This window comes from Lactuca saligna, chromosome 4 (genome assembly GCF_052625555.1).
Source record: "Lactuca saligna cultivar CGN05327 chromosome 4, ASM5262555v1, whole genome shotgun sequence".
NCBI classification, from domain to species: domain Eukaryota; kingdom Viridiplantae; phylum Streptophyta; class Magnoliopsida; order Asterales; family Asteraceae; genus Lactuca; species Lactuca saligna.
The window spans coordinates 163,498,054-163,525,330 of NC_136420.1; the positions used below are offsets into that span (position 1 = coordinate 163,498,054).

General features: G+C 37.0%; 1 protein-coding gene across 4 annotated transcripts; it reads right to left on the reverse strand.

Moving 5' to 3' along the window:
- Positions 1-260: 260 nt before the first annotated feature.
- On the reverse strand, positions 261-3,015 carry LOC145038897 (uncharacterized). 4 transcript variants are annotated; one of them, XM_078987113.1, is made up of 9 exons: positions 2,813-3,015; positions 2,526-2,624; positions 2,359-2,441; positions 1,987-2,119; positions 1,792-1,902; positions 974-1,300; positions 825-908; positions 523-726; positions 261-433 (listed from the first exon to the last, which is right to left on the reverse strand). In XM_078987113.1, the coding sequence occupies exons 6-9, from the start codon at positions 1,271-1,273 to the stop codon at positions 323-325; spliced, it is 699 nt and encodes a 232-aa protein (XP_078843239.1). In that variant the 5' UTR covers positions 1,274-1,300; positions 1,792-1,902; positions 1,987-2,119; positions 2,359-2,441; positions 2,526-2,624; positions 2,813-3,015; the 3' UTR covers positions 261-322. The 4 variants fall into 4 exon arrangements, with proteins under 4 accessions (XP_078843239.1, XP_078843240.1, XP_078843238.1 ...); XM_078987114.1 differs by having other exon boundaries at positions 2,526-2,636; XM_078987112.1 differs by having other exon boundaries at positions 2,526-2,711.
- Between the last annotated feature and the right edge of the window lie 24,262 nt (positions 3,016-27,277).

Consider the following 27,277-nt stretch of genomic DNA (forward strand, 5'->3'; position numbering starts at 1 on the left):
TCGCCGCTAATACTCCTATCGTCGCTAATGCTGCTCGTCGCCGCTAATATGTTGTCGCCGCTAATATGACGTCGTCGCCACTATTCCCGTCGCTGCTAATGCTCTTTTGATTTATTTTTATTTTTTTTGTTTATTTATTTCACATTGAATTTATAATCAATCCAAATCCAAATATTAATCTGATAATTTTATATAGAAATATTAATACATAAAATCAATCCAAAATGTTAATACATAAAATCAATCCAAAATATTAATACATATATATACCACATTTAGTATTGTTTCGAATTACAAAACGTTTCATTAAATCCTAAAATAACTACTCGTCCTCATCATCATCTTCATTATTTTGTGACGGCAATGAGCGAAACCACTCTTCCAATGCTGCAGAACAAGCCGGGTCCTGTAGTATTGTTTGCAGCATTTGCAACTATAAAAAAAACAAAATATATTAACAATATATCAGAATAACATTATAATTAATTATACCAATCCATTATAGCATTTACTAACAATTACCTGTGATTGTGGTTCTTGTTGTGTCATTGGTTGTTGCTGATCGTACATAGACACAACGGTAGGGGGTTTACGCCCAATGCCTCTGATATGTCCGCGTCGAACACCCAATATTCTTTCAAAACAATCTTTTATATCAGTTGGTGCTAGACCGCTTGCCTCAGAAGTAACTTGGGTTCGTTGGTTTATCTCTTGGAGTAAAGCATTCTGTATTTTTTAAAAACAATAAAAATCATAAAAATTAGATTACTAAATACCTTTGACAATATAAACACTTATATGAAAAATACAAATTAACCACTTACGTATTGTTGCTCTACTGCAGGACTATAAAATACCCCTTGGCGATTGGAATTAGCTTTACGAAAAGCTTCGATTCGACTGATATCCTATTTAACATTAAAATTTTGATTAGTTATACTTTAAATAAATATTTAAATATATCATAACTTACCTCTTTAAAACATGCATTGCTATATGAGCTCGACCCCCCTCTATTTACAACTACTTGTTTTGCACGACATTCCTTGTTTGACGCCGAACGCCTTAAAAATTCTGGCGTTTGAAAGTGTTCGACTGCCTTCGCCCAATTTTCATGTGACATTCCGTTAGGGGGGTTGTTTAATGCAGCTTGGATATCTGCAGGCCCCCCGATTTCCTTAAAATAAGCATGAGCTTTACTTTTTCGACCTCTGTAAACTTTTGCAAGACTTGAATCAATGCTCCGCAACAATTGAGCACGCTCCGGATCCATGTTAACCTTATCCAAATCAAATTTATTCTGCAAAACACAAAAAGTTTAGTTAATTAAATAACAATCACAACTAAAATTAAAATTGTATCCAAATCTGAAACATAAATATCAAAATATACACAAAATGCATAATTAAATTCCTACAAATCTGAAAAAAAAAAAATATATATTTCAACAAAACATATACAATCAAACAAAATATTTCACATTTTATTTCAACAAAATATATACAATCAAACAAAATATTTCACATTTTATTTCAACAAAATATTCATGTCATTTTTTTATACATCAATCTAATCTAAACATTTTATTTCAACAAAATATATACAATCAAACAAAATATTTCACATTCCTATCAAAATACACACACAAACCAACAAAATATTTCAACAAAATATATACAATCAAACAAAATATTTCAACAAAACACACACAAACCAACAAAACACTCACATTTTATCATCTTAAGTAACACAAAAACAGAAAAATCATAGCAAAAAGATGAGAAATTCGACCTTGTGGAAGGAGGGGCAATTTCGGAATTTGCAAAAATATCACCGGTTTATGGCTGTCTTGGGGGAATGAGAGGCAAGCACCGGTCCAAGAAGCAATTCCAACTCCACAAACTAGTAAAAAAAGCGTGATATTGAAGAAAGAAGAAGAGGAGAACGAGAGAAGTGGAAGTAGAGAGAAAATGGCAGAAAGGGAACCTGTGAAGGGGGTAATCTGCGTTAGGTATTAGCGGCGACGGGTATTAGCGGCGACATTAGGGCAACAGCGGCGACATAAGGGCATTAGCGGCGACATGTGGAGGGAAAAAATAACGCGCGTCTCCGCTTTACTCTACAGCCGTTAGATCAAAGTGAAATCGGACGGATGGGATCAAAACGACGCGGATCGCTAAATGAACGTATTAGCGGCGACGCATAGCAATAGCGGCGACACGTAACGCGTCATTTACGTGTCGCCGCTATTGCTATGCGTCGCCGCTATAGGCGTCGCCGCTTGCGTTTATTTCTTGTAGTGGTAAATAGTTCTTAATGATTTATAAGAAGGAAAAAAAAAAAAAAAAAAAAAAGTACCTTTAGAGCATTCAAGACCTTTGAAGTTCCACTTTGAGCAACAATCAATGAGTTCTTCTTTATTCATACAAATACCAGTGTCTCTACAAAAAGGGAAAACTATACTTTGTAAATCTCATATAATTTATAAAGAAAGCTTCAAGAATCAAGAAAGTAAGTAATCTTACAATATTGTCATTGTCACTTTTTCTGGATCAGGTTTAATTCGGATTTTTGTCCAAATGCAGGTTTCCATCTTCAAATGTTTTAGATGGGTGTTGGCAAACCTAAAATTAAAACTTCAATAAACCGAATAAAAACGAATGTACAATGTTCCTTCCAAAAGTCAATTGTCAGTGATTGGTCCTACTCGACTCCAAAATCAAAAACAAAAAAGAAATTAACAGTTAAATAACGAAAGTAAAAAAATGGCTCTGGTCGTGTCTCCCTGATCTTGTAATTATCGAGTGATTACCGGAATCAGGAAGGAGGCGGAGCAACGACATGGTAAAAGACGAGAGACGATGGCGGTGGAGATGGTAACATTGACAATGGTGACTTATGCTACCAAAACTCTAAACCCAAGCGAAAAGATCGACCAAAAGAGACTGGAGAAGAGGGTTCATTAATTTGAAGATTAAAGAACAAAGGCGGTGGTCTTTCTCATGTACCAGGGACCAAATCTGAGTGATGCTTTATATAGAGAAGAAGAATGATAATGGAGGTACATGTGCAAAGTAGTGGATTATTGTTGTCCCCATGTGATTGTAAGAAAAGGGAAGACGAAGGGTAATGGAGGTCAACGTCTACATGCAGGTAAAGGTAAAATTGTCGATGAAGATATTGTCCATGTAGATGAAGTTGTTGAGATGTGCATGGAGCAAAGGTCCGGCGATGCATGAGGCAGTATTTTCTTCCATGGATGAGGGTTCACGTACATCAAAGAGGACAATGAGAAGTGGAGATAAGGTGTAGAATTGGAGTTTAATGGATACGAATCGGTTTATTGGAATTTGGGCTATACCAAGACGAAATTGATTGGAAAAGGGAGGGGGTGATATGCATTAGTTAACCTATCTTATAACTAAATATCTTTACCACATTATTAATCTAATATTTAATATTTTTGACTTCTAATTAAACTCGCTCTTTAGTTTAAGCTTTTTCCGTAACATTTTTTATAAATTTAACTTTGATCTTTATCTATATTTAAAATGTTCATATAACATTCTCATTTAATTAATAATCTTTAAACATATTATAAATAAATTATAAATATTTTAAATTAAAATTATCACTAAAAATTAGTATATAAACATATAATAAATAAAAACTATAATAGAAATAATTAAATACTTAAATAAATGCAAAACATTTAAGACTACAATAAAATAAAAACGATAAAAATAAAATAAGTTAAAAGTAGAAGGGATTAGATAATTAAAGTTTTATACTCTTAATATATATTGAGTGGTCAATATAAATACACAAAAATTAAACAACTCCTATCCAATGATGTAAATCAAAATAAGTGATAATTAATCAAAAAAAAACTCTAAAATAAAACCTCATTGGAGATGTTCTAAGCACTAGGAAAATAATATATATATATATATATATATATATATATATATATATATATATATATATATATATATATATATCCGTTTTTTTAAATAAACCAGATTTTTGGAATTTGAAAAAAAAAAAAAAAAAAAAAAAACATGAACTAATTTAAATTTAAGAAAAAAGAGAGAGATTTTTAGACTTTACAAAAAAAAAACTTATAAGTTGCATGTGTATATATGTATATTTCAGGATATGCGTATTATAATTTTCTAGTATCTGAATGCAAATAATAAATAAAATAACTTATTAAATATAATAATATACATTTTTTTGGACGATACATGCATAAAATATCAAAAATACAACAAAAATATATCTTAATTGTTTATTCCTTGACTGTATTATTTCATCACTTTATCACTTTTACTTCTACGATTTCCTGGAAATTCGACCATCATTACTCGAACATCAATAAAAAGGCATGTTCTAAAACATTAAGCAATATGCACATATATGAAAGCACAAATATAAACAAATTGACATATATTCACATATAGAATATTCTAATATATATATTTTTTAATTTTTTTTTAAATATAAATTCCAAAAATAATATTTGATTTTTTTTTTTTGAAAATTTTCAATTATTTTGCATTTGAAAAATGTTCTTTTAATTTACTAAATGAGTGGCTAGGATTACGTCTCACGGTCTCACAAAATTAGATTATCTAACATAAACCTAACCCTATATATATATATATATATATATATATATATATATATATATATATATATATATATATATATATATATATATATAGGGTAAATTACACCAATCATCCCTGGTGCAGGTGTTAAAAAGCACGTTTGGTCCATATTTTCAAAAATTAACTTGGACTGTCCCTTATTTGATTAAAAGGTGCATGTTTGGTCCCCGCAAACATAAAATGACTATCTTGCCATTTTCCTTTTATTTTCATTTATTTTTTCAGGTTTATAATTTATTTTATTAATTATAATTCTTTAAAAAATCATGTGGTCCTTATATCACCCCTAGAAAAACCCATCCAACAAGCACCACTCAATACCATCGACAACCACCACCTAATACTTCCAACAACCACCTGTAATCAGCTACTCCGACGATCCCATATCCATAATCACGGTGATAAAAAATATCAGCGATTTAAGCTTTTATGTCTGAAAAACAAACCCTAGAACAGAGTGGCAAATAAACACCGATTTGCTGATAAACACATACATATGTATGTATTTGTGTTCATGATTGATCCTGGGATGAAAAACACTGATTTGAAGTTTTTCAAATCTACACAAGTACTTGAAGGATTTCATTCTAAAGGGTTCGATTTGCAAATGGGTGTAGTTCTTGAAGGCGCATTTGCAGATTTACATATCCATATTGGTGTGAATATTCGATCTGCAACTCACTGAAACCTCTTAAATTCAAGAAAGAGGAGATGTTGTTATAGAAGCATATAGGCAGCGGTGGAGGAGCTTGATCTCAAAACCTAAGAGACCGATGACATCTGTGACGAAACCCTAGCTGACGTCGATGGCGATTGAGCTCGATCTGTTAAAACCCTTGCCGATGTCAATGGTGACGCATAAACCCTAGTCACCTCTTGTTTTTCCAGCGATACGGTAGCGAATCTCCATCCTCCCAAAGCTTCTGCCATGCCATTTAGATATGCACTCCAACAAGAGGCTACATCCTTTGACGATACTGATGATGGAACGGTGACAAGTGTTGTTCGAAGAGGTTGATTATTGGTTGCTGTACAAGGAGGGTGGCGATAGTGAATGAGGTGGTGGTTCGTGGCTATTTTTCAGGGAAATAGGTGGTGGTTGAACTGAATTTTGGTGGTGATTATGCATTCCAGTGGTGGTTGTGTATTCCGGTGGTGGTAGTTGTGCTTTCTGGTGGTTGTGGTGGTGCTTAAGTCTTCTTCAACGAAATTGAAAGAGATAGATATAGATATTAGGTTTAATAATTAATTAGAAAGATCAAGAATAAATGAAAAATAAATTGTAAAGGGTATTTTAGTCATTCCATGTCTCATAAGGGATGAAGCATGCAAATTTAAACTAACGAGGGACGAAACATGCATCTTTTTACCATATAAGGGACTAGGGACCAAACGTGCTTTTCGACACCTGCACGAGGGACGATTGGCGTAATTTACCCATATATATATATATATATATATATATATATATATATATATATATAGGGTTAGGTTCATATGAGACAACCTAATTATATATATAATTATATATATATATATATATATATATATATATATATATATACACACACACACACGTGTGTGTGTGCCGCGCATGTTTATGCTCATAAATTATTGTATATAGATATGCATATATGCCCAACCCTACATATATTTAGGCATATTTTCAGGGCGGTTCCAAATATATTTCGGGTCCGGGGCAAGAGAAAAAAATGGACATCTAAAATATTTACAAATTTCATGAAGTTCTTTTTTATAATAATTCAATAGTTGAAAAAAATTATTTATACTACTTTCTAAATATAACAATTTCCACAAATAAAAAATTAGACCCCTTTAAAAGATGGGTCTTGAACGGTTGCTTCTATCGCCCACCCTCTGAGATGGGCCTACATATTTTGGAAAACATACATGTATACATATTTGTAAATGTACATGTATTTAGACATATATTTTAATATATAAACATGTACACATGTCTTCAAATATTAACAAACATAGAAACAATCATGTTTCGTATATGTAGTTGTGTATATATGCAAATTTTCTGTTATATATATATATATATATATTCATTTATGTACATATGCATTTTTGCACGCACGTACACAACAGTCAATGATGTAAAGTTACCATAGGATCAAGTTTTGTAGCTAAGGATGTCGTTTTTCAGCACTCCCTCTCACATCTGAGCATCATTATCATCACAGGATTGCACAAACATGGGTAGTGCATGAGAAATCAAGTATGTTTGTCTTGCATGACACTATAGATACCTTTTACCAGTCATAAACATAAATGTAGGCACTTTGGTGAAACTGTTACTTTTATATAAAAAGTGCCGAGACACAACATAACAAGTGCTTTAAGTCGGATCAGACATAATTTTTCAAAAAAAAAAAACTAGAAAGCAAAGAAAACATCAAACAAAATCCTTAATCAAAGCCAAATAATGCCTTTGTTCAGGATAATTAACTTGTGAAAAATAATGTTGAATAATACATTAATTTGTTCAATCTTATCAATGAAACAAACGATAAATATGCTTTGTTGGTTTAACTTGAAAAAGCTACTTTGCAAGTTGTTGATTAAAGAGGGTATAATCTGTCAAGATGTAGAAAGCTGAAGGATGAAAGTTAGATTGTAACATCCTAAAAATACAGGTCAAAAATTTCATTTTTAAACACATCATTATAAAACCAACAGTGTAATAAAACATTTGTAATATCATGTCATGTCAAAACCAAAGTCGAAATAATCAAACATGTTATCGTGAAACAATATCAGAGTGTAATCCCAAAGATCTAATGTGCGGAAAACCATAGTGTGATGCGCTACGATCAAGCCGACTCCTTTCCTTTAAACACGAAGTACCTGAAACCAAAACTGAAAACTGTAAGCATGAAGCTTAGTGAGTTCTCCCATCATACCACATACCATATAATCACATAACATACATATATTGTCAAGCATATCTGGGTGCCCGCCCTACCCCTTCGGTCCTCACGACCGGATACTGACTAGCATATCTGGGTGCTGGTCTCCCCTTCGGTCCTCTCGACCGGATACTAACTAGCATATATGGGTGCTGGTCTCCCCTTCGGTCCTCTCGACCGGATACTGACTAGCATATCTAGGTGCTGGTCTCCCCTTCGGTCTTCTCGACCGGATACTGACTAGCATATATGGGTGTTGGTCTCCCCTTCGGTCCTCTCGACCGGATGCTGGGGACTATTTCAACCCCTACCACTACCACATAACACATATCATACAAACACATAAACATAACACGGGTAGTAGCAACCCTAGATGAATGTCACAGAGATAATCATCTAATCATACAATTCCTACTAGTGGGACGACATTGTGGCCTTAGACCCACTGCTACTAGAAGGTAACTCACCTCACACTGCTGAAGTCCCGAAGACACAATCCCACACTTGTTGAAGTCTCGCAGACTCAACCCCAGCTACTGGATGACAGATTCTCGAACTGTCAACACCAAAATAAAACCCAATTAATAATTGGGTCCCAACACATAACCATAAATACATAATTGGATAATTACTACATTACCCTAAGATTTTCTTTATTCAAGTCCAAGGCCCAAACCATAGGCCCAAAGCGAACTAGGAATCAAAGCCCAGCATATGGCCCAATTTTCCAAATTGGGCCCAGGCCTATATGTGGTCTTATGGCCCAACATAATACAATCATTAAGGCCCAACTATGGTCCATCTATGGCTCAATTTTCCAAATTTGGGCCCAACCCCTTACACAGGACTTACCCTAGGCCCATTAAATTATTTTAGCCCATATAATTATTCTTGGATGGCCCATTAATAATCCAATCATTAAGGCCCAATAGAAAGGCCCAACAATAAACCCAAATGAAGTTAGGGTTTCACATAAAATGCCGATTAGGGTTAAGTTTCCTACTTAACCCATTAAGGAATAATTCCTCTAAGGACTTAATCCATTAAGTCCATCATTCTTTTAAATAAGTCATATGGTGTGATTGGGCTTAATCACACAATTCCATTCCAATGGCCCAAATGTGGGTCTTGATAAGTCCAAGCCCATAATGCCAAATTAGAGTTTTCACATGAAATGATCATTAAGGTTCAGTGTTTCTTTCTTAACCCATTAAGGACTTAATCCATTAAGTCCATTATGCCCTGCGCTAGTTTGCCAATGATTATTAATTATTCTTTAAGAGTTAATAATTAATTCTCGTATGCGTCCCAAGCAATTTCCACAAATTAGGGTTTTATTGGCATTATGGTGTTCCAATCCAAATATTAGCCCATTTATCAATTTGTTGGCCTTTTATGACAATTAGGGCTTTATTGGGCCTAATAAGCCCACTAAAATCTTATTAAGCCCATATGGGTTTAATTGGATCCATTAGAGTCCATTAAGATTCATTGGGCCCATTAGAGCTCCTTTGAGCCTATTAGGGTTTCTAGTATCCCCAATCCAGTCAACTCACAAGACAAGCACACCGCCACCCGACACGGCGGCCGGTGGCAGCAGGAGGCGGCAACCACCACCCTACGATGGTGGTTTGAGATTTCTATTATTCTCCTTTTTTTTGTACAATTTACAATGCCAATCCGATTGACACACACACACACTAATCTAATTAAAAACACACACATACACAACCACCTAATACAAGCGCATATACAACAACCTAATGGCGGCCGGTGGCGGCAAGTGGTGGCGGTTGGGGTCTTTCTTCGGATATCCTGCCAAGAAATGCTCCTGCAACCTCATAACATCCCAATATATGAACACAACACCATCACATGCCCACAACCACCTTTCACGGTGGCTAATGGCGACAAAAGAGCTTTCCCGGTGACAGCCACCATGGTTGGTTGCCATGGTGGTTTTCTAGCGTCTTCCAGCTAACCTTTCACCCACACACACGCTCCAAAATAATCACACGCATATAACCATCACCGAAAACGCACTAATCTCGGCCACCCCTACGGTGGTGTGAAGCAGTCGAACGGACAAGCAGCTACGTCATACACATCGGAACCACAACAGCGCTGCAACATCGGACATAAATGGAGAAGGGCAAGAAGAATACAGTAGGGAGAAGGTCGTCCGACATCCGAACAGCAGCAACGACCATGCTATCTCGAACCTCCACTTCTCGTAACTGAGCATCGACTTCGCAACTCACCCTTCGCCGTTACAACACAAAAACCTGGTCTCGGTGATCCCTGTCATTCACGGTGTCACCGACAACAATGAAACTTCAACGAAGCAGCAGCGTCGGGATGCTCTCTTCCACCCCTAGACAGTCTTCGATGTTGATGGTGATGAGGACTACCCGATGATGCTGGGCGGCCAGAAGAACGAACGAAGTAGATGATGGTGGCACCGGATTGGAGATGAAGAAGGAGGGTAAGGTGGCGGCCGAGGGTGGTCACTTGTATGGGTGGCGGCTGAACATATCTTCTTAGGGTTAGGGTTTAAGAATGGGTGACGGCTTTATATACCCGGTCCCCTTAGCTACTTTCCATAATATCATCTTTAGTCCCTCCATTCCATTTTCTTTCAAAATAAACCCCCACAGTTACCATTTAAACCCTGAACTCGAAAACCCCTTTCAAATTAAGTCCCATCTTTTACCAAACAATCCCCATCTTCTAAAATCTTTACAATTAACTCCTCGAGACCATCCTTTCATACATAATTATTTATTTTAGGACTACTATTTATTCATTTATTTATTTAATAAATAAACGGGGTTTTACATAGATGGACATATAAGTTATTCATGGTATAAAAGGAAGATTGGAAGGCTTCTTTCAAAAGATCAGTTAATTTATTCATGTAAAACTGTCTTAAATTAATATCTTGTCTTCTCATTGAGTCTTAGGGTTTCTAGGTTAACTTTTTTGTAAATACTATGTTTATCTTGAGTCTGTATTTACTAGTTTCTTTTCGTTGTTAATCTTTTTGTAAGAGTGTGAGAGATTTATGTAGTGAGGTCTCAATTGTCAGTTGATGTAAACCAACTTGATCTTAATCTAAATAAAAAAGATCTGTTAATGTTGGAATTGTTTGAGTTTTTGATACGTTATCAGAGCCAATTTTGGATGTTCGTGTTCGAGTTGTTTTTCCAGATATGTCTACATCTAGGGCTTTCTGTTAGGGTTTGTTCATCTGGGTCTCTCTGTTTGCCTATCTGTGTTACTCGATTCTCTTGGATCTTCTGGTCGTTGTCATTCGTAAACGGCTCGTTAATTGTAAACACTAGGGTTAACCCTTATCCTATCAGTGGTCTACATTTAGCCAATCGGTCAACGCTAAGAGATGTGCAAATGACGATCAGGTGGTTGTGGTGGTTCTGGCATTTGAATGTTGTTGATTTGAATCAGTGTTAGGTTCTATCATTTTTCACGACATTTCTCTATATACCGAAGTATTTATGAGGATTACTTTTCCAGGTTTGTTCAACACCTTTTAAACAATTTTTTATATTGTTTCAATGCTTTATCATTCTTGATTTCTTAGTATAGCTTCTACATCAAACTACTTTGAGAATTGAAACTAGGTTTTAAATTCAATTCAAATTTTACTTTAAACCCTAAGTGCAGTCGATCGGTTAGTTTAGCTTTGTTTCTAACCTAACATACCTACAATCATGTTGTATTTATGTTGAGGTGAGAAGAAATAGTGTGGCAGTGAAACAACTTGCTCCTTCATACTTTTTTGTTTCCTGATCCATTATATGGTCTAGAAGTTTTTTTAAGTACTTGTTCCTTTCTGAAGCATTTGTATTGTGTGAACTCTTGTGGTTCTCAAGTTTGGGGTTATACCTATATCCAATTTATTTGGTACTCGTATTGAGTTTGTTTCCTATGGTTCCCTATTGGTCCAGAGTGTTGCTTAGAGAATTGTTTGTTCAATATATGTTCCCTTAGTAGCGTATTTTTTATTTTAGACTTGGCTTCCCTAAGTCATTGTCTTCATTATTACCTTATTTGTTTGGGCTCTGTTCTCTTGGAAACTTTTGCTTATGTGTATTCTTTTCTATTACAAAGCAACCAACATGAGTGTGTCTTAATTTGGTCATGCTCTAGTAAGTTTCTCTTTTCTTTCTACTGTAGCAAGTGCATCCTGCAGGCACGAGCCTGACTATGTGCTTGGCCTATAATTGAGGTAGTTTTTTAGTGTTATTGCTTTACTTTGAGTCTGTCAATTTTTTTAGGAACTCTTTAATTTTTCCATCTTCATGTACTTTCATAGTCTTCAATTAACATAGAGTTTTGTGGAAGTACTAGATGATGGTGGGCGATTTCATTTGGTGTTCCAAAATTTTGATGACTATTGATTCTCTTGTCTTTGCATATGTTTTTTTATTGATACGTGGTTGTGCTCGACTTAGTTGCCATCAATGCAACTCATTTGTTAGGATAATACATTGGTTTTTCAATCAAATGATTTAAATAATAGTTTCGTTTTTTTTACAATTGAAACAAAATTCACATTTGTGGTTTTTGGAATCTCCTTACCTGGTACATTTATTAAGAAAAAAAAATTGTTATCTACTTTAAGGGGTCTTTATCTTTGTTATTACCAACTAGCATTAATGATTGAACATGGGATTTCTGTAAGTCTTCTTTCTCACTTCACTCTGTAGCAAGATTGATAGGTCATTATTTTGTGGTTTGGGCTAGGAAATTATATGTATAAGTCTTATTAAAGTTCATGTTCATGTTAGCTTATTTTTCTGAGTTTACAGTTGTGTTTGTGTGTACGGCCGTATACCTATTTACCGCCACCAACCTCCCTATATATAGGGTGTGTCAGAGTCGTGTCAGATTTGTTGACGAATCATAGAGTGTCTCTTATAGTTTACGGCCAAGTGTAACCAAGGTGTATTTGGCGTTTATTTGTATAAAATGTGTGCATGCTTGGATTAATTTGTCTATAACCCCATTCTCTATTTGTTCGATTGATATCTGTTTGATCACTGTTCGAATTCTTAGTTTTAGGGACATTACAATTGGTATCAGAGCAGTCCGGTGTCAAAACGGATTTTCAGTCGTATTCACAGTTAAACTATTTTCAACTTATTCATTGATTAAGGCTCGATTCTACGTCATCATAGTTAAAGGGATTAAATTTGCTGGAAAATCTTGTGTTTTATCTCTTATGGAAGTTTTCGGATTAGTATTGTTGAAGGGAGTACGACCGTAAACTCTTTCTACAGCCGTAAACAGATGTTCTGCAAAGACCATAATGTGTCCATACTCTAAGACCGTAAACTGCCAGGACCGGAAACTTGTGTACGACCGTAAACTCCTCTAGCTGCAAACTGATTACGGCCGTAAACTCTTGGTCGTAAATAGTCTAATTAATTTAACTTTTGGTTCTTCAAGTTAATATTATAAATTAATTAATTAAACTCAGAAAATTAAAAATGGATTCACAAAATTCTCATCATGAATTTGATTCTATTATGGGAACTACCACTCGCATACACCATCTACTGTCTGCTGAGGAGTTTCTAGAATGGAAGTATCGTATGGAGAAATACATCAAGATGAAAGATTTCAAAATTTGGAGACGTATTTTGAAAGGCCCCATCAGATACACCACCACACTTCCTGATAAAACAATTATCAACAAAGCTATTGAAGAATACACTGATGAAGAATTCGCTAATATTGAACAGCAGGAAAGAGCACTTGCTACCCTTACTATGGCTCTTTCTCCTGAAATTGCCCAGGGTTTCAGGAATACAAATATGCAAAAGCTCTGTGGGAAGCCTTGATAGAGGTGTATGAAGGAAATAAGGACATGAAACAGATCCGTCAAGACACGTTGAGACTGAAATTCAACATGTTTAATCATGTTCTTGGAGAAACTATGTGTCACACCCCCAAACCAAAGATGGCGGAAACGTCCGGGGGTGGAGGAATTCGTGTAGAGTATCACAACAACGATATAATAGTGCTCAAAGTAAATACAACCATCATAAATATAATTGAAAAGTTACACCAAAGTATATATTTACATGATTCAAATCAATTACATTATGATACAAAATGAACTGTTTGACGAATTATCGTCTCATCCTCAAAACGTTGTTGATTTCCTGTTTCACTGAATTCCTGAGGATACAAGTAGTTTTGAAAAAGTGTCAACACAAAGGTTGGTGAGTTCATAAGCTTTTTAGAGTAAGAGTTTAAAAATCGATCTTTGTATAGAGATGTATGTTACCAAGAAAAATCCAATATTTTCCTTATAAAAGTTATGTCGTCCTAAATACCAGGACCGAAAACGAATAAGTATTTGTCATACTTAAATATATAAGAGTGGTTTCAAATGATGTGTAGTCATAAATACCTAAACCGAGAGTGTACAGTAATATCTATATTTATTGATATAAAAGTGATTTTAAATCGACATAAAACCCCTTTTGTTTTATAAAAATCCCGTAAACTTTATGTATTGTTAGCTCCCTATGTGAGTCTCTATAACCATACTATGACTAGAGGTAACCTGCACAACGTCTTTTAGACGCCCTGATCATATGACTCTTGTCACCCGCAGACCTGCCGATCCGGCTGTAGCTAGCAGCGAGGTGTGGGATGTCAACCCCAATATAGATCTATACACAATTATCACACTCTCCCTACAAGAGATTTTGGTTATAACTTACAGGAATTAGGATCCCGTACTCGGACGTACGGGGAGAGATAGTCTCACATTCTGAGTTAACGAGTTTATGTGTAGTGTGCATGAGTGTAGAACCTCTTGTATGAATGTACCCTTTTTGTACGATTGTGTTATGTGATGAATCATAAACTATACCTATTATAGTTTATCCAAAACGTTTGTAATGTATAATAACTCTTTTATGAAAATGCATTAGTGTTATGAATCCATAAACTATGCTTATTATAGCTTAATATATGTGTTCTGAATGAATGAATAATCTTATAATGAATGACTAAGTTTCAGTTTATGATGATAAACTAACAAGGGAAACACATTCAATATTTAGAACTTATTGTCATACGCTTTGCTCAACATAATACAAAGTGTTATGAAATTTATATGCTGTTAACTAAATTTAACCTTTCTGCGCTGTTTTAGAAAAGTCATAGAAAAATCATTCGAAGTCGAAAACTAAATCCGTAAATTCTTTGAATTCCCAAAATTTGTCTAGTTTACTCATAATTTTTATCATGATTTTTAATGACCTCCAACTTGGATGAAAAAGTCCATAATCACAGACTGGTCGGGATTGGTGTTTGAAATGAAAAGCAGTTTTGTAAAAATCACCATAAATTGTAGAAACATCGTATGGAGATGTGCAAGTAGTCATTTTAAAGCTAAGAACTTGAACTACTTGCACCTTGTACAGTTTTGAAAACAAAAATGTTTAGGTTGCCCAAAACAGTTTGTGAATGGAGTTGAACTTTTCTGATGAAGGCTGTTAGAAAAGTTTAGTTATGTTCTTGGTGTTTTAACTTGTATTCCCCCCCTGAAAACCTAGGAAAACATAAAAATGTAGGGGTATGAACTCACCTTGAGTGATTTTAGTGGATGAATGTTGGATTAGGGAAGTGTTCAACTCAAGAACACTTGAAGATGCCTTGAAGATTTTCAAGAATCTAACACCAAAATGATGTAATTTGTGTAAGCAATCTATGATTGGAGTAGAAGGAAGTGAAATAATCATAGAGAGGATGAATTATACTTACCAAGAGTGTGAGAAAGCTTGATAATCAGCCTTGAATCTCGAATTTGATAGAGGAAGTTTGAGAGAAAAGTGAAGTTGGATCCTTGGTGAAATGAGAGCAACTGAGAGAAGTAAGGAGAGAGGATGGATGTTCCAACTCTTAGAACGTGGGAAATGGCTGGAAATAATGAGAAAGGACTTATGAAGTGACTAGGGATGGGCTGATGGTGAATAGTGACATGGAGTGGGTATGGGAGTGGTTGCTTGTGTTATAAGGTAAAGCAAAGTCAACACTCCACGTTAATTATTCATCCACTAGATTTTTTTATTTAAATAAGGATTTTCATGAAAATATGATTTAATTATGAATATTTAGGGTTTATTATGTTAAAATACGAGTTTGGGTGAAAATCCCGCGTTAAAATCTCGAGAAACGAGCTTAAAATGCTAAAAATATCAAAAATGGGTGAAAAGGGTTGCATTTCCGAAGTCTGGCCGAGGTCTCGGCCTCTGATGTTTGGAATCGAGACTAGAAGTGAAGACCGAGAGGTGGAGAGAAGATACCGAGAGTGTGAGAGGAGAGACCGAGAGTGCGAGAGGAGAGACCGAGAGTGCGAAGAAGAAGGAACCGAGAGGAGAGACTCGGTCTTGCAAGTTTTGGCCCGAGAGGCTTCTCTTCCCAGGTTCGGTCCGAGAGGTTTCTCTTCTCAGATTCGGCTACTAAGTCTCGGCTGCTTAGGGTTTCGGTCCTAAGAGGGGTTTCGGTCCCTTAAGCCTATTTTACTCGATTTTACCCCATTTCAAGCCGTTTTTGACCCGGTTAAGGGTCGGAATGACCCGAATGACTCCAAAAAGTTACGGAAACTTTTGAGAGAGATTTGGGAGAGATTTCTCATACAAAGAGAGATTTGGGAGAGATTTCACATTCTTGGAGAGATTTCTCATACACAGAGAGATTTGGGAGGGATTTCATATTCTTGGAGAGATTTCTCATACAAAGAGATTTTTGGGAAAGATTTCACATTCTTGGAGAGATTTCTCATACTGAGAGAGATTTGGGAGAGATTTCACATTCTTGGAGAGATTTCTCATACAAAGAGAGTTTTGGGAGAGATTTCACATACTTAGAGAGATTTGGGAGAGATTTGACATACATGGAGAGATTTATCATACAAAGAGAGTTTTTGGAGAGATTTCACATACTTAGAGAGATTTGGGAGAGATTTGACATTCTTGGAGAGACTTCTCATACAGAGAGAGATTTGGGAGAGATTCTAAATAGAGAGAGATAGAGTGAATACGATTGAGAGAGGTTTCATGTGTGGCATTTATGAGTGTCCGGCTTCGCCACGCAAGGTCCGTAAACCCTGTTAAGCCTTGTGTAAGGATCTTACACACTCCCGATGAGTATGCAAGATTGTTTTATCGGTTTGGTTCACCGCGTACCACAGTTTTAGGTTAAGGAGATCTAGATATTCGCACTTTTTGATTTATGATCTCTCATTAGAATAGCGAGTTGTTTAGTATTTACCTAACATAAACTCTAGTACCCACGGGCAAAATGAGTCGAACGGTTTGACTTGTTGACTTCGGTTGACTTTGACTTGACCGGAAATTGACGGTTGTCACATCATCCCCCCGTTAGAGGGAATTTCGTCCTGAAATTTGAATTTAGGCAAGGAGTAGGCGCGAATAATCGAGCCAAGGAGTGGGGATACTTCCTAATCGATTGATTTCTCGCGCTCCCAAGTGACTGCAGGTCCTTGGTTAGTATTCCAGCGAACTTTCACTAATGGGAAGCAGCGTTTCTTTGTTGTTTGACCTTGCGGTCCGTGGTCACTACGGTTCTTCTATGAAGGTGAGGATCTTGTGGAACTCGATCTCGTCGAGGGGGATTACAAGAGTCTCGTCGGATAGATACTTTTGTAAGTTTGGGACGTGTAGGGTAGAATGTACTTTACCAAGCTCGCGGGAGTAGATTGAAGTAGCGAGTTACAGGGCTGATTCTGACAAGAATCTCGAAAGGCATAATTATATGGGATATTGGCTTTCCACACTTTCCGAAGCGTAATAAGCCTTCCCAGAGTGAGGCTTCCAGAGGAATTTGGTTTCTTATTATGGAGTTCTAAAGGTTTCTCCCTCTTGCTTCTCTTCCCAGTCAAGGGTTTCTCCCTTCAGGGTCAAAGTTGGGAGGGGTTCCGTATTTTACGAGAAGTTCCAAAGGAACTAAGATGGTAGGTCAGCGAGACACAGAATTTTGGCGTATTTCTGCTAACGCCTTTGGTGCTGACTGTTTCTCAATGGTTTTGATCAATTGAAAGGGTCCTTAAGAATTTCCACCTTGATAATGATGTGTCTTAAGAATTGGACTCCTCAATTCCAAAACTCGTATCTAGAGAACTTCGAGTAATGCTTCTCTGATCGTATTGCTTTCGTGGTTTGTTGTAGTTGCTCTCCTTAGTTTCCTTCTTACTATGAGGGTAGATAAGCAAGTCATTTACAATGACAATGACGAACTGATCTTAGTAAGAATGGCATTTCCTATTCATTAAGTTCATGAATACTGCGAGCAGGTTGGTCCTATCCAAGGGATATCACTACGGACTTGCGGTGTCCGTATCGAATTTGGAGGATTGTCCTCGGACATGCTTCTCCAATACTCGCGACTAGTGATATTCAGACCTCAGGTCCAATTTTTGAAGGGTACCTCGTTCCTAGCGGTTGGTCGGCCTATTCATCTATGCGAGGTAGATAGTAAAGGTTTCTACTAGAGATATTGTCGGGGCCTCTGAAGTCGATGGAATTATGAGCAATTTCCCTTTCTATTTGAAGAATAAGACCAGAGCTGTCCAGGGTGAGAAGCTTGGTTCTTCAATTTCATTGTTGAGTAGTTCGACAGGTTTGACCTGACAGTTCTTGTAGCTCGGTAGGAAGCATGTGGGTTTGGTTTACGCGAATAGGCCTTTTCGGATGGTAGGACATTCACTCATCCTCCTGGGCGACCTTGGCCCGAAGTTCATGGTAGGACTCGCACCTAGTTGTATCCGTCCCAAGCTTCCGTGCTTGAACCTTGTCTGCTGTATGCATCACATTCCCAAAAGGTCTCCTGAAATTACTTGTGACAAGGTTTCGGGAAGTATAACACTCCTCTGGTGCGCGTTTTGGAGTTTCACAACAAGAGATGAACCGGAGGTCCGTGCTGGATGTTTATGAGAGACAAAGGTTTCAATATTCGGGGGGTTAAGCGAAGGGTCCTTTTGTAGTCGTTAAATCGGGAAGATGAGGGCTATATCAATGAAAATTGGATGATGACAACAATATCTTTTAGATAACATGAGTTAAGCTGTATTCGTAAGAAGAGATCACTAGAGTGATAGAGTATCTTGTGTTTCTTTACAGTGTTTTCCGTTTTGTTTGATGTTATGATTACTGTAGATGATTCATCCCACAGTGTCTAGCATTGGTAGTGGGTGTGTTTCGATAGCCAGTAATGATACTTGATATCCTGATCCCTGACAGGTCTCCCTACGATCAAGCGGTATACGAACGTTGTATGTAAGTTGATGTTGGTGAAATCGTCGAGTGAATGGTTCTATCCAAGTACCACCACTAGACTTGGAACATGAATTCGAGAAGGAATTATTCACTTTAAATCTTTAGTATCTTGTTTATAATTAACCCCGCAGTATGGACAAGGTCATCACAACTTGCAGGTAATGATCCTAAGGTCATATATGAATGTCTTTGGTTTGATTTTTATGAGAGAGAGTATTTTAACTACTTTTTAGAAAGACGGTGACTTTAGAAAGCATACCAAATTCATTACAAATATATAGTACTTAAACGTTTTGTCGTTAGAACATTACAAAAGTCCTCCTACTCCTTCGTCATTCTTCTCAGTTGGACATTCTCTCTTGAAGTGTCCCGTTTCACCGCATAGGTAGCATACTAGGCCTACCTTGGTACAGGTGATTGAAGGGAGGTGTTGGGTCGGGGCCTTACAGAAACGGATGGTATGTCCTTTCCTGTTGCAGTTTTTACAGTGCATCTCCCGGCAAGCCCCATTATGATGCAAGCCACATTGGTTGCACTTTGGGAGTGATCCCTCATATGGTCTGGCCGGGATTTGGGTGGCAGACCCCGTGGCTAGTGTCGAGGCATGTGTCGTGACTGCTGTTGTAATGGTAGGGGTGGCCATAGGTTGTTGTCTTTTAGTGGATCTTTGAGATTGGTGGTGCTCTTTCATGTTCCAAAACTTTCTCTTCTTGTTCGTAGGTTTGTGGCCTAAGGTATTTTCATTGGTAGACACCCATTGGTGTTCCTGATTGTTACCACAATTTGTATTGTTAGCACCGCTTCCACCCCTATTGACGTTGTTAGCATTGAATTGCACCATGACGGCTGTCACAACTGCCGTGACTACAGCCTGGAAAGTAGCAGCGTCTATCTGCAGTGTTGGCGCCTTGCTAGTTGGTTGGTTGTCTCTAGGTGAAGACATAGCTCTGTTTCATGATGAAAAACAACTTCGTTAGTGGAAATGATTATCTTAAGTGCATCATTACAATTTATATTTACGCATATAAATTTTTGCACATTACTGTACTATTCCTAGTGTTTCCGCTAACGCTCCTGAGATGGAGTTATGGTAGTAGGTAGGAGTAGGTTTCATATGGGCGTTAAGCTTTACTCATCTTAGAATCATGTTTGTCCGAACACACTTAGCTGAGGAATTTTGATGGGACCCGGTGTATTAGTTCTTGAACGTTCGCACTCTATAGGTCTATGAAGAAGAAACTTCTCAACAAAATATTTAAAGGTGAGACGATAATGAGTTTTTAGAATGGCTATATGTCGCGAGTTTTTTTTTAACTAAGTTTATCTCATATCGATTTGTAACGTAATTCGGTTGTTGAGGGTGTTCTGAAAACAATTTATAACGAGATTCTTTATATGGTAAACTCATGTATTTTAGTAGTTCTGTATCCAAGTGAAACCTTATACTTGAACCAAGCTAGGTCCTTATCATGACCTATTGATGTATGCTTAGTTATATAATTAAGGCTAAATAGACCTTCGAGTCTGTTAGGTACATCCTAAGCCCATCTTGTTAATATGACTTTAGTAATCATGGTTTCAGTGAAAATTTTGACCTCGATGTAGGTCTACCTCACATTTGTGCATGGGCGGGTTTTGATAGTAACTAGATTTCTTGATTAGTATGACCACTTAATTTGTAGTGTCGTGATTTTACCTACAATAGACTAGCACCAGCGCATACTTATGAAGCTAATTTACCAGGTCTGGTGAGCGGTATGAACTCTACTTACGACGATCCATCCCTTGTGATGCCTAAGGCAAGGTCGATGCAATCTTGTAGCTTTGCCAATCAACGCTTGGTTGCAATCATCCTTTCTTTGAATGTTGTGTGTCTACCCTGTTACTCTCTTTCCTCTTCACGAGCGGCGATAAGGTCCTAAAAAGAGAGTTGGTCTCAGGAATAGTAGTCTAATTCTGAGTCACGGGTACGAGAGATGGTAGGGTCCGTAGTAGCGCGCAGTTTTCTGAACTCGGATTGTAGTCTTCCTGTTTTAATCCCCGATGTTCGCGATCCGCCAGGTCTTCGCCGGGAGGGCTCTGTCAGTCAGTCCCCCGTGGTTGAGGTCATAGCACCCTCGTTGGTCTCCACATGGTGGTTGTTGTTATTGTTGTCGAGATTCAACCCTCGATCACAATTGCCCAACGGGGCATAGGTTCGATATAGTCGAAACAATTCGTGGGACCCTTGCTATGCATGGAGGATCAATTACCTCCGGTTCCGCTTCTGATTCTTCTCATAACCATTCAACATTCCTCGAGTTCGGATTAGGAAAGTATGGGTCGTCCGGTAAGTAGGATCTTGCTATGTTGTACTTGTGAGAATAGGGGCGGAAGAGATAATTACTAGGCGTCTAACTCTATAATTAATTACTTATAGGGGCGATCCTTATTAGTTACTTCTATAATGACATAGTGCATACTAACTACATATAACAAGATATGATAGACCTTCGAATAAGTGATCCTACTCTAGGTCCGCATCCAAACAAGGAAAAGGAAGTAAGCTAATGACCACAAATTCTAAGTCTATGATTTCTAAGTTATATATAACCTTAAAGTATCCACTTAGGGACTATAGACCTATTATTAAGGATCTATTTAGTTTTCAGATAAGTTATGATATTACAAAATACTCCTATAGTATTTCATTGTGGTAGTGTTGGTAAGTTTTTAGACTTTTTGCCATATCACAACTATTCTTGGGCATGTGCTAATCACTCCTCGGACCAGCATAATTGATCAGGCTATGCCACTCCCAAGACTGACCATACATCCCCGAGCTTACCTGTCATATCCAACAATCATTACTTTCGTTTTGTTCTAGAATGATGCTGAGCTTAGTATGCATGCATGCATGTATACTTTTAACAAGAAACTATTTATTTCTAAAAGTATAATTGTTTTGAAAACATTAAATCAGAGACCTTTGTCCCAATGCATTTATAGTTTGTATATCTTATATGGTTCGATATACTAACTTCACTATAAACAATCCTCAGAATACCAATCTATCACACCCCCAAACCAAGGATGGCGGAAACGTCCGGGGGTGGAGGACTTCATCTAGAGTATCACAGCAACGAGTATAATAGTGCTCAAAGTAAATACAACCATCATAAATATAATTGAAAAGTTACACCAAAGTATATATTTACATGATTCAAATCAATTACATTATCATACAAAATGAACTGTTTGACGAATTATCGTCACATCCTCAAAACGTTGTTGATTTCCTGTTTCACTGAATTCCTGAGAATACAAGTAGTTTTGAAAAAGTGTCAACACAAAGGTTGGTGAGTTCATAAGCTTTTTACAATAAGAGTTTAAAAATCGATCTTTGTATAGAGATGTATGCTACCAAGAAAAATCCAATATTTTCCTTATAAAAGTTATGTGGTCCTAAATACCAGGACCGAAAACGAACAAGTATTTGTCATACTTAAAGATATAAGAGTGGTTTCAAATGATGTGTAGTCATAAATACCTAAACCGAGAGTGTACAGTAATATCTGTATTTTATTGATATAAAAGTGATTTTAAATCGACATAAAACTCTTTTTGTTTTATAAAAATCCCGTAAACTTTATGTATTGTTAGCTCCCTATGTGAGTCGCTATAACCATACTATGACTAGAGGTAACCTGCACAACGTCTTTTAGACGCCCTGATCCTATGACTCTTATCACCCGCAGACCTGCCGGTCCGGCTGTAGCTAGCAGCGAGGTGTGGGATGTCAACCCTAATATAGATCTATACACAATTATCACGCTCTCCCTACAAGAGATTTTGGTTATAACTTACAGAAATTGGGATCCCGTACTCGGACGTACGGGGAGAGATAGTCTCACATTCTGAGTTAACGAGTTTACGTGTATTGTGCGTCAGTGTAGAACCTTTTGTATGAATGTACCCTTTTTGTACGATTGTGTTATGCGATGAATCATAAACTATACCTATTATAGTTTATCCAAAACGTTTGTAATGTATAAGAATTCTTTTATGAAAATGCATTAGTGTTATGAATCCATAAACTATGCTTATTATAGCTTAATATACGTGTTCTGAATGAATGAATAATCTTATAATGAATGACTAAGTTTCAGTTTATGATGATAAACTAAAAAGGGAAACACATTCAATATTTAGAACTTATTGTCATACGCTTTGCTCAACATAATACAAAGTGTTATGAAATTTATATGCTGTTAACTAAATTTAACCTTTCTGCGCTGTTTTAGAAAAGTCATAGAAAAATCATTCGAAGTCGAAAACTAAATCCGTAAATTCTTTGAATTCCCAAAATTTGTCTAGTTTACTCATAATTTTTATCATGATTTTTAATGACCTCCAACTTGGATGAAAAAGTCCATAATCACAGACTGGTCGGGATTGGTGTTTGAAATGAAAAGCAGTTTTGTAAAAATCACCATAAATTGTAGAAACACCGTATGGAGATGTGCAAGTAGTCATTTTAAAGCTAAGAACTTGAACTACTTGCACCTTGTACAGTTTTGAAAACAAAAATGTTTAGGTTGCCCAAAACAGTCTGTGAATGGAGTTGAACTTTTCTGATGAAGGCTGTTAGAAAAGTTTAGTTATGTTCTTGGTGTTTTAACTTGTATTCCCCCCTGAAAACCTAGGAAAACATAAAAATGTAGGGGTATGAACTCACCTTGAGTGATTTTAGTGGATGAATGTTGGATTAGGGAAGTGTTCAACTCAAGAACACTTGAAGATGCCTTGAAGATTTTCAAGAATCTAACACCAAAATGATGTAATTTGTGTAAGCAATCTATGATTGGAGTAGAAGGAAGTGAAATAATCATAGAGAGGATGAATTATACTTACCAAGAGTGTGAGAAAGCTTGATAATCAGCCTTGAATCTCGAATTTGATAGAGGAAGTTTGAGAGAAAAGTGAAGTTGGATCCTTGGTGAAATGAGAGCAACTGAGAGAAGTGAGGAGAGAGGATGGATGTTCCAACTCTTAGAACGTGGGAAATGGCTGGAAATAATGAGAAAGGACTTATGAAGTGACTAGGGATGGGCTGATGGTGAATAGTGACATGGAGTGGGTATGGGAGTGGTTGCTTGTGTTATAAGGTAAAGCAAAGTCAACACTCCACGTTAATTATTCATCCACTAGATTTTTTTATTTAAATAAGGATTTTCATGAAAATATGATTTAATTATGAATAGTTAGGGTTTATTATGGTAAAATACGAGTTTGGGTGAAAATCTCGCGTTAAAATCTCGAGAAACGAGCTTAAAATGCTAAAAATATCAAAAATGGGTGAAAAGTGTTGCATTTCCGAAGTCTGGCCGAGGTCTCGGCCTCTGATGCTTGGAACCGAGACTAGAAGTGAAGGCCGAGAGGTGGAGAGAAGAGACCGAGAGTGCGAGAGGAGAGACCAAGAGTGTGAAGAAGAAGGAACCAAGAGGAGAGACTCGGTCTCGCGAGTTTCGGCCCGAGAGGCTTCGCTTCCGAGTTTCGGCCCGAGAGGCTTCTCTTCTCAGTTTCGGCCCGAGAGGCTTCTCTTCCTAGGTTCGGTCTGAGAGGTTTCTCTTCTCAGATTCGGCTACTGAGTCTTGGCTGCTTAGGGTTTCGGTCCTAAGACGGGTTTCGGTCCCTAAGAGGACTTTCGGCCCCAAGAGGGGTTTCGGGCCCTTAAGCCTATTTTACTCGATTTTACCCCGTTTCAAGCCGTTTTTGACCCGGTTAAGGGTCGGAATGACCCGAATGACTCCAAAAGTTACGGAAACTTTTGAGAGAGATTTGGGAGAGATTTAACATTCTTGGAGAGATTTCTCATACAAAGAGAGATTTGGGAGAGATTTCACATTCTTGGAGAGATTTCTCATACACAGAGAGATTTGGGAGGGATTTCACATTCTTGAAGAGATTTCTCATACAAAGAGATTTTTGGGAGAGATTTCACATTCTTGGAGAGATTTCTCATACAGAGAGAGATTTGGGAGAGATTTCACATTCTTGGAGAGATTTCTCATACAAAGAGAGTTTTGGGAGAGATTTCACATACTTAGAGAGATTTGGGAGAGATTTGACATACGTGGAGAGATTTCTCATACAAAGAGAGTTTTGGGAGAGATTTCACATACTTAGAGAGATTTGGGAGAGATTTGACATTCTTGGAGAGATTTCTCATATAGAGAGAGATTTGGGAGAGATTCTAAATAGAGAGAGATAGAGTGAATACGATTGAGAGAGGTTTCGTGTGTGGCATTTGTGAGTGTCTGGCTTCACCACGCAAGGTCCGTAAACCCTGTTAAGCCTTGTTTAAGGATCTTACACACTCCCGATGAGTATGCAAGATTGTTTTATCGGTTTGGTTCGCCACGTACCACAGTTTTAGGTTAAGGAGATCTAGATATTCGCACTTTTTGATTTATGATCTCTCATTAAAATAGCGAGTTGTTTAGTATTTACCTAACATAAACTCTAGTACCCACGAGCAAAATGAGTCGAACGGTTTGACTTGTTGACTTCAGTTAACTTTGACTTGACCGGAAATTGACGGTTGTCACACTATGGAAGCTCAGCTTCAACGCTTTATCACACTCACCACTGAAATGAGTTCAGCTGGTGTCTTTGTGCCAAGGTTAGAAGTAAACAAAAAGTTACTTAACTCTCTCCCAGAAACTTGGGATATGAATGTAGCTATCATCAAGAAAACAAAAGACCTTAATCGACTTAGTTTGGCTCAAACCATGGCCATCATTAAAGCTTTTGATCTGGATTACAAACAAAGAGAGATCAATCACATTAATTCCTATTCTTCTGACAATCTTGGAATTCAATCAAACAATGCTTTCTCATCTTTCACCAATCCTCAAGTTCCACCATTTGCTGCTGCTCAGTAATCATTTATTACTCCCCAGTCATCCTTTGTTGCTCAATCATCATTTGCTGCTCCCCAACCTTATCCCCAAGTTGCTTCTTCTTCAAAGACAAACGTTCCAGTTCCTGCACAAATTCATGTTTCCAAAGAGAATGAAGAGAACATGGCTCTTGCAACTGGTCTGGTTAACTGTTACAATGCTTTTGTAGCAGGTGAACTGTCTCCTCAGTTTTCATTTGCTGATTTGGATCAAATTCACCCTGAAGATTTGGAGGAAATGGATATAACCTGGCAAATTTCTATGGCGATATTCCGTGCAAAACAGTTCTCCAAGAAGACTGGCAAAAATAACTGAGGAATGAATACAAAGAAGAAAATGGGATTTAACAAAAAAATAAGCTTCGTTGTTTTAACTGTCATGAACCTGGTCATTTTGCCAAAGAATGCCCAAAGCCTGATAGAAGAGAAAATCATGAAAGAACGATGGTGTCAGCTGGCAACAACATGCAAGATACAACCAGCAATCAAACTGCGAATCTAGTTGGGGTAGCACATTCATTTGATTGGGATGACCAAATTCAAGCCCTAGACATCTCAGGATCTGAAAATGCGCATCTTGCTCAAATCAACGACATTGCCAAAGGAGAAGTTGAGATAGATCCAGAGGAGGAGATGATGAATCTTCAGTTTGCATTCATGGTTCAAAATACACAAGAACTTGAAAATTTTGAGGTCAGTGAAGTATCTTGTTCTCCTTCTTGCGTTAAAACTATAATTTTTTTGCGTGAACAGGCTGATTTAATGCAAAGAAATTGAGGAACTTAAGTATGAGGGATACCAACTAAGAAATGGCCAAAAACCATTAAAAACCAATTAGATGCCAAAACAAATGACTGTAAGAAATTACAATCAGATTATACTGACAAGTGTGTTCATTATAGATATCTTAAAATGGATTTTGATGTTCTAACTACTGAGCTTGACACATTGAAGAATCGTTTTGCAAATGTTGAATTCAACTTTAAAAAATTCGATGTGTCAAGTGAAAAGGTTGCAACAATAACGGAACACCAAATAAGATGGAAGGACCAGAAACAACTAGGTTATGTGAGTGTCCCTCCCCCTTTCAATCACAATTATATTACTTCTCAATTGAGTCAACTGAGATTGATCGTGAACCATTTATGGTTTATGGTAAATCAGTTGCTGAATAGGCAACAAATTGTAGTGCTAGGAATTTAGATACTAAGGTTACTACTTCTGATGCAGATTCATCAGTAAGCCAAGAAAAGCAGGAGAATGGAGGAATTGAATCTAATAATAATTATGTGTTGAAATTTGGTGTCCCTTTTTCAAAAGATGATGAACTTTTTTTGATGTTAAGACTGATGTTTTACTTGGTGATAATGTGGTGTCAAACATTAA

Coding starts and splice junctions, on each gene's coding strand:
- LOC145038897 (XM_078987113.1), bottom strand. CDS start 1,273: ATGGATCCGGAGCGTGCTCAATTGTTGCGGAGCATTGATTCAAGTCTT. Junction 727..824: donor CTGCAGTAGAGCAACAATAC/GTAAGTGGTTAA, acceptor TAAAAAATACAG/AATGCTTTACTCCAAGAGAT. Junction 434..522: donor AACAAGAACCACAATCACAG/GTAATTGTTAGT, acceptor TTTTTTTTATAG/TTGCAAATGCTGCAAACAAT.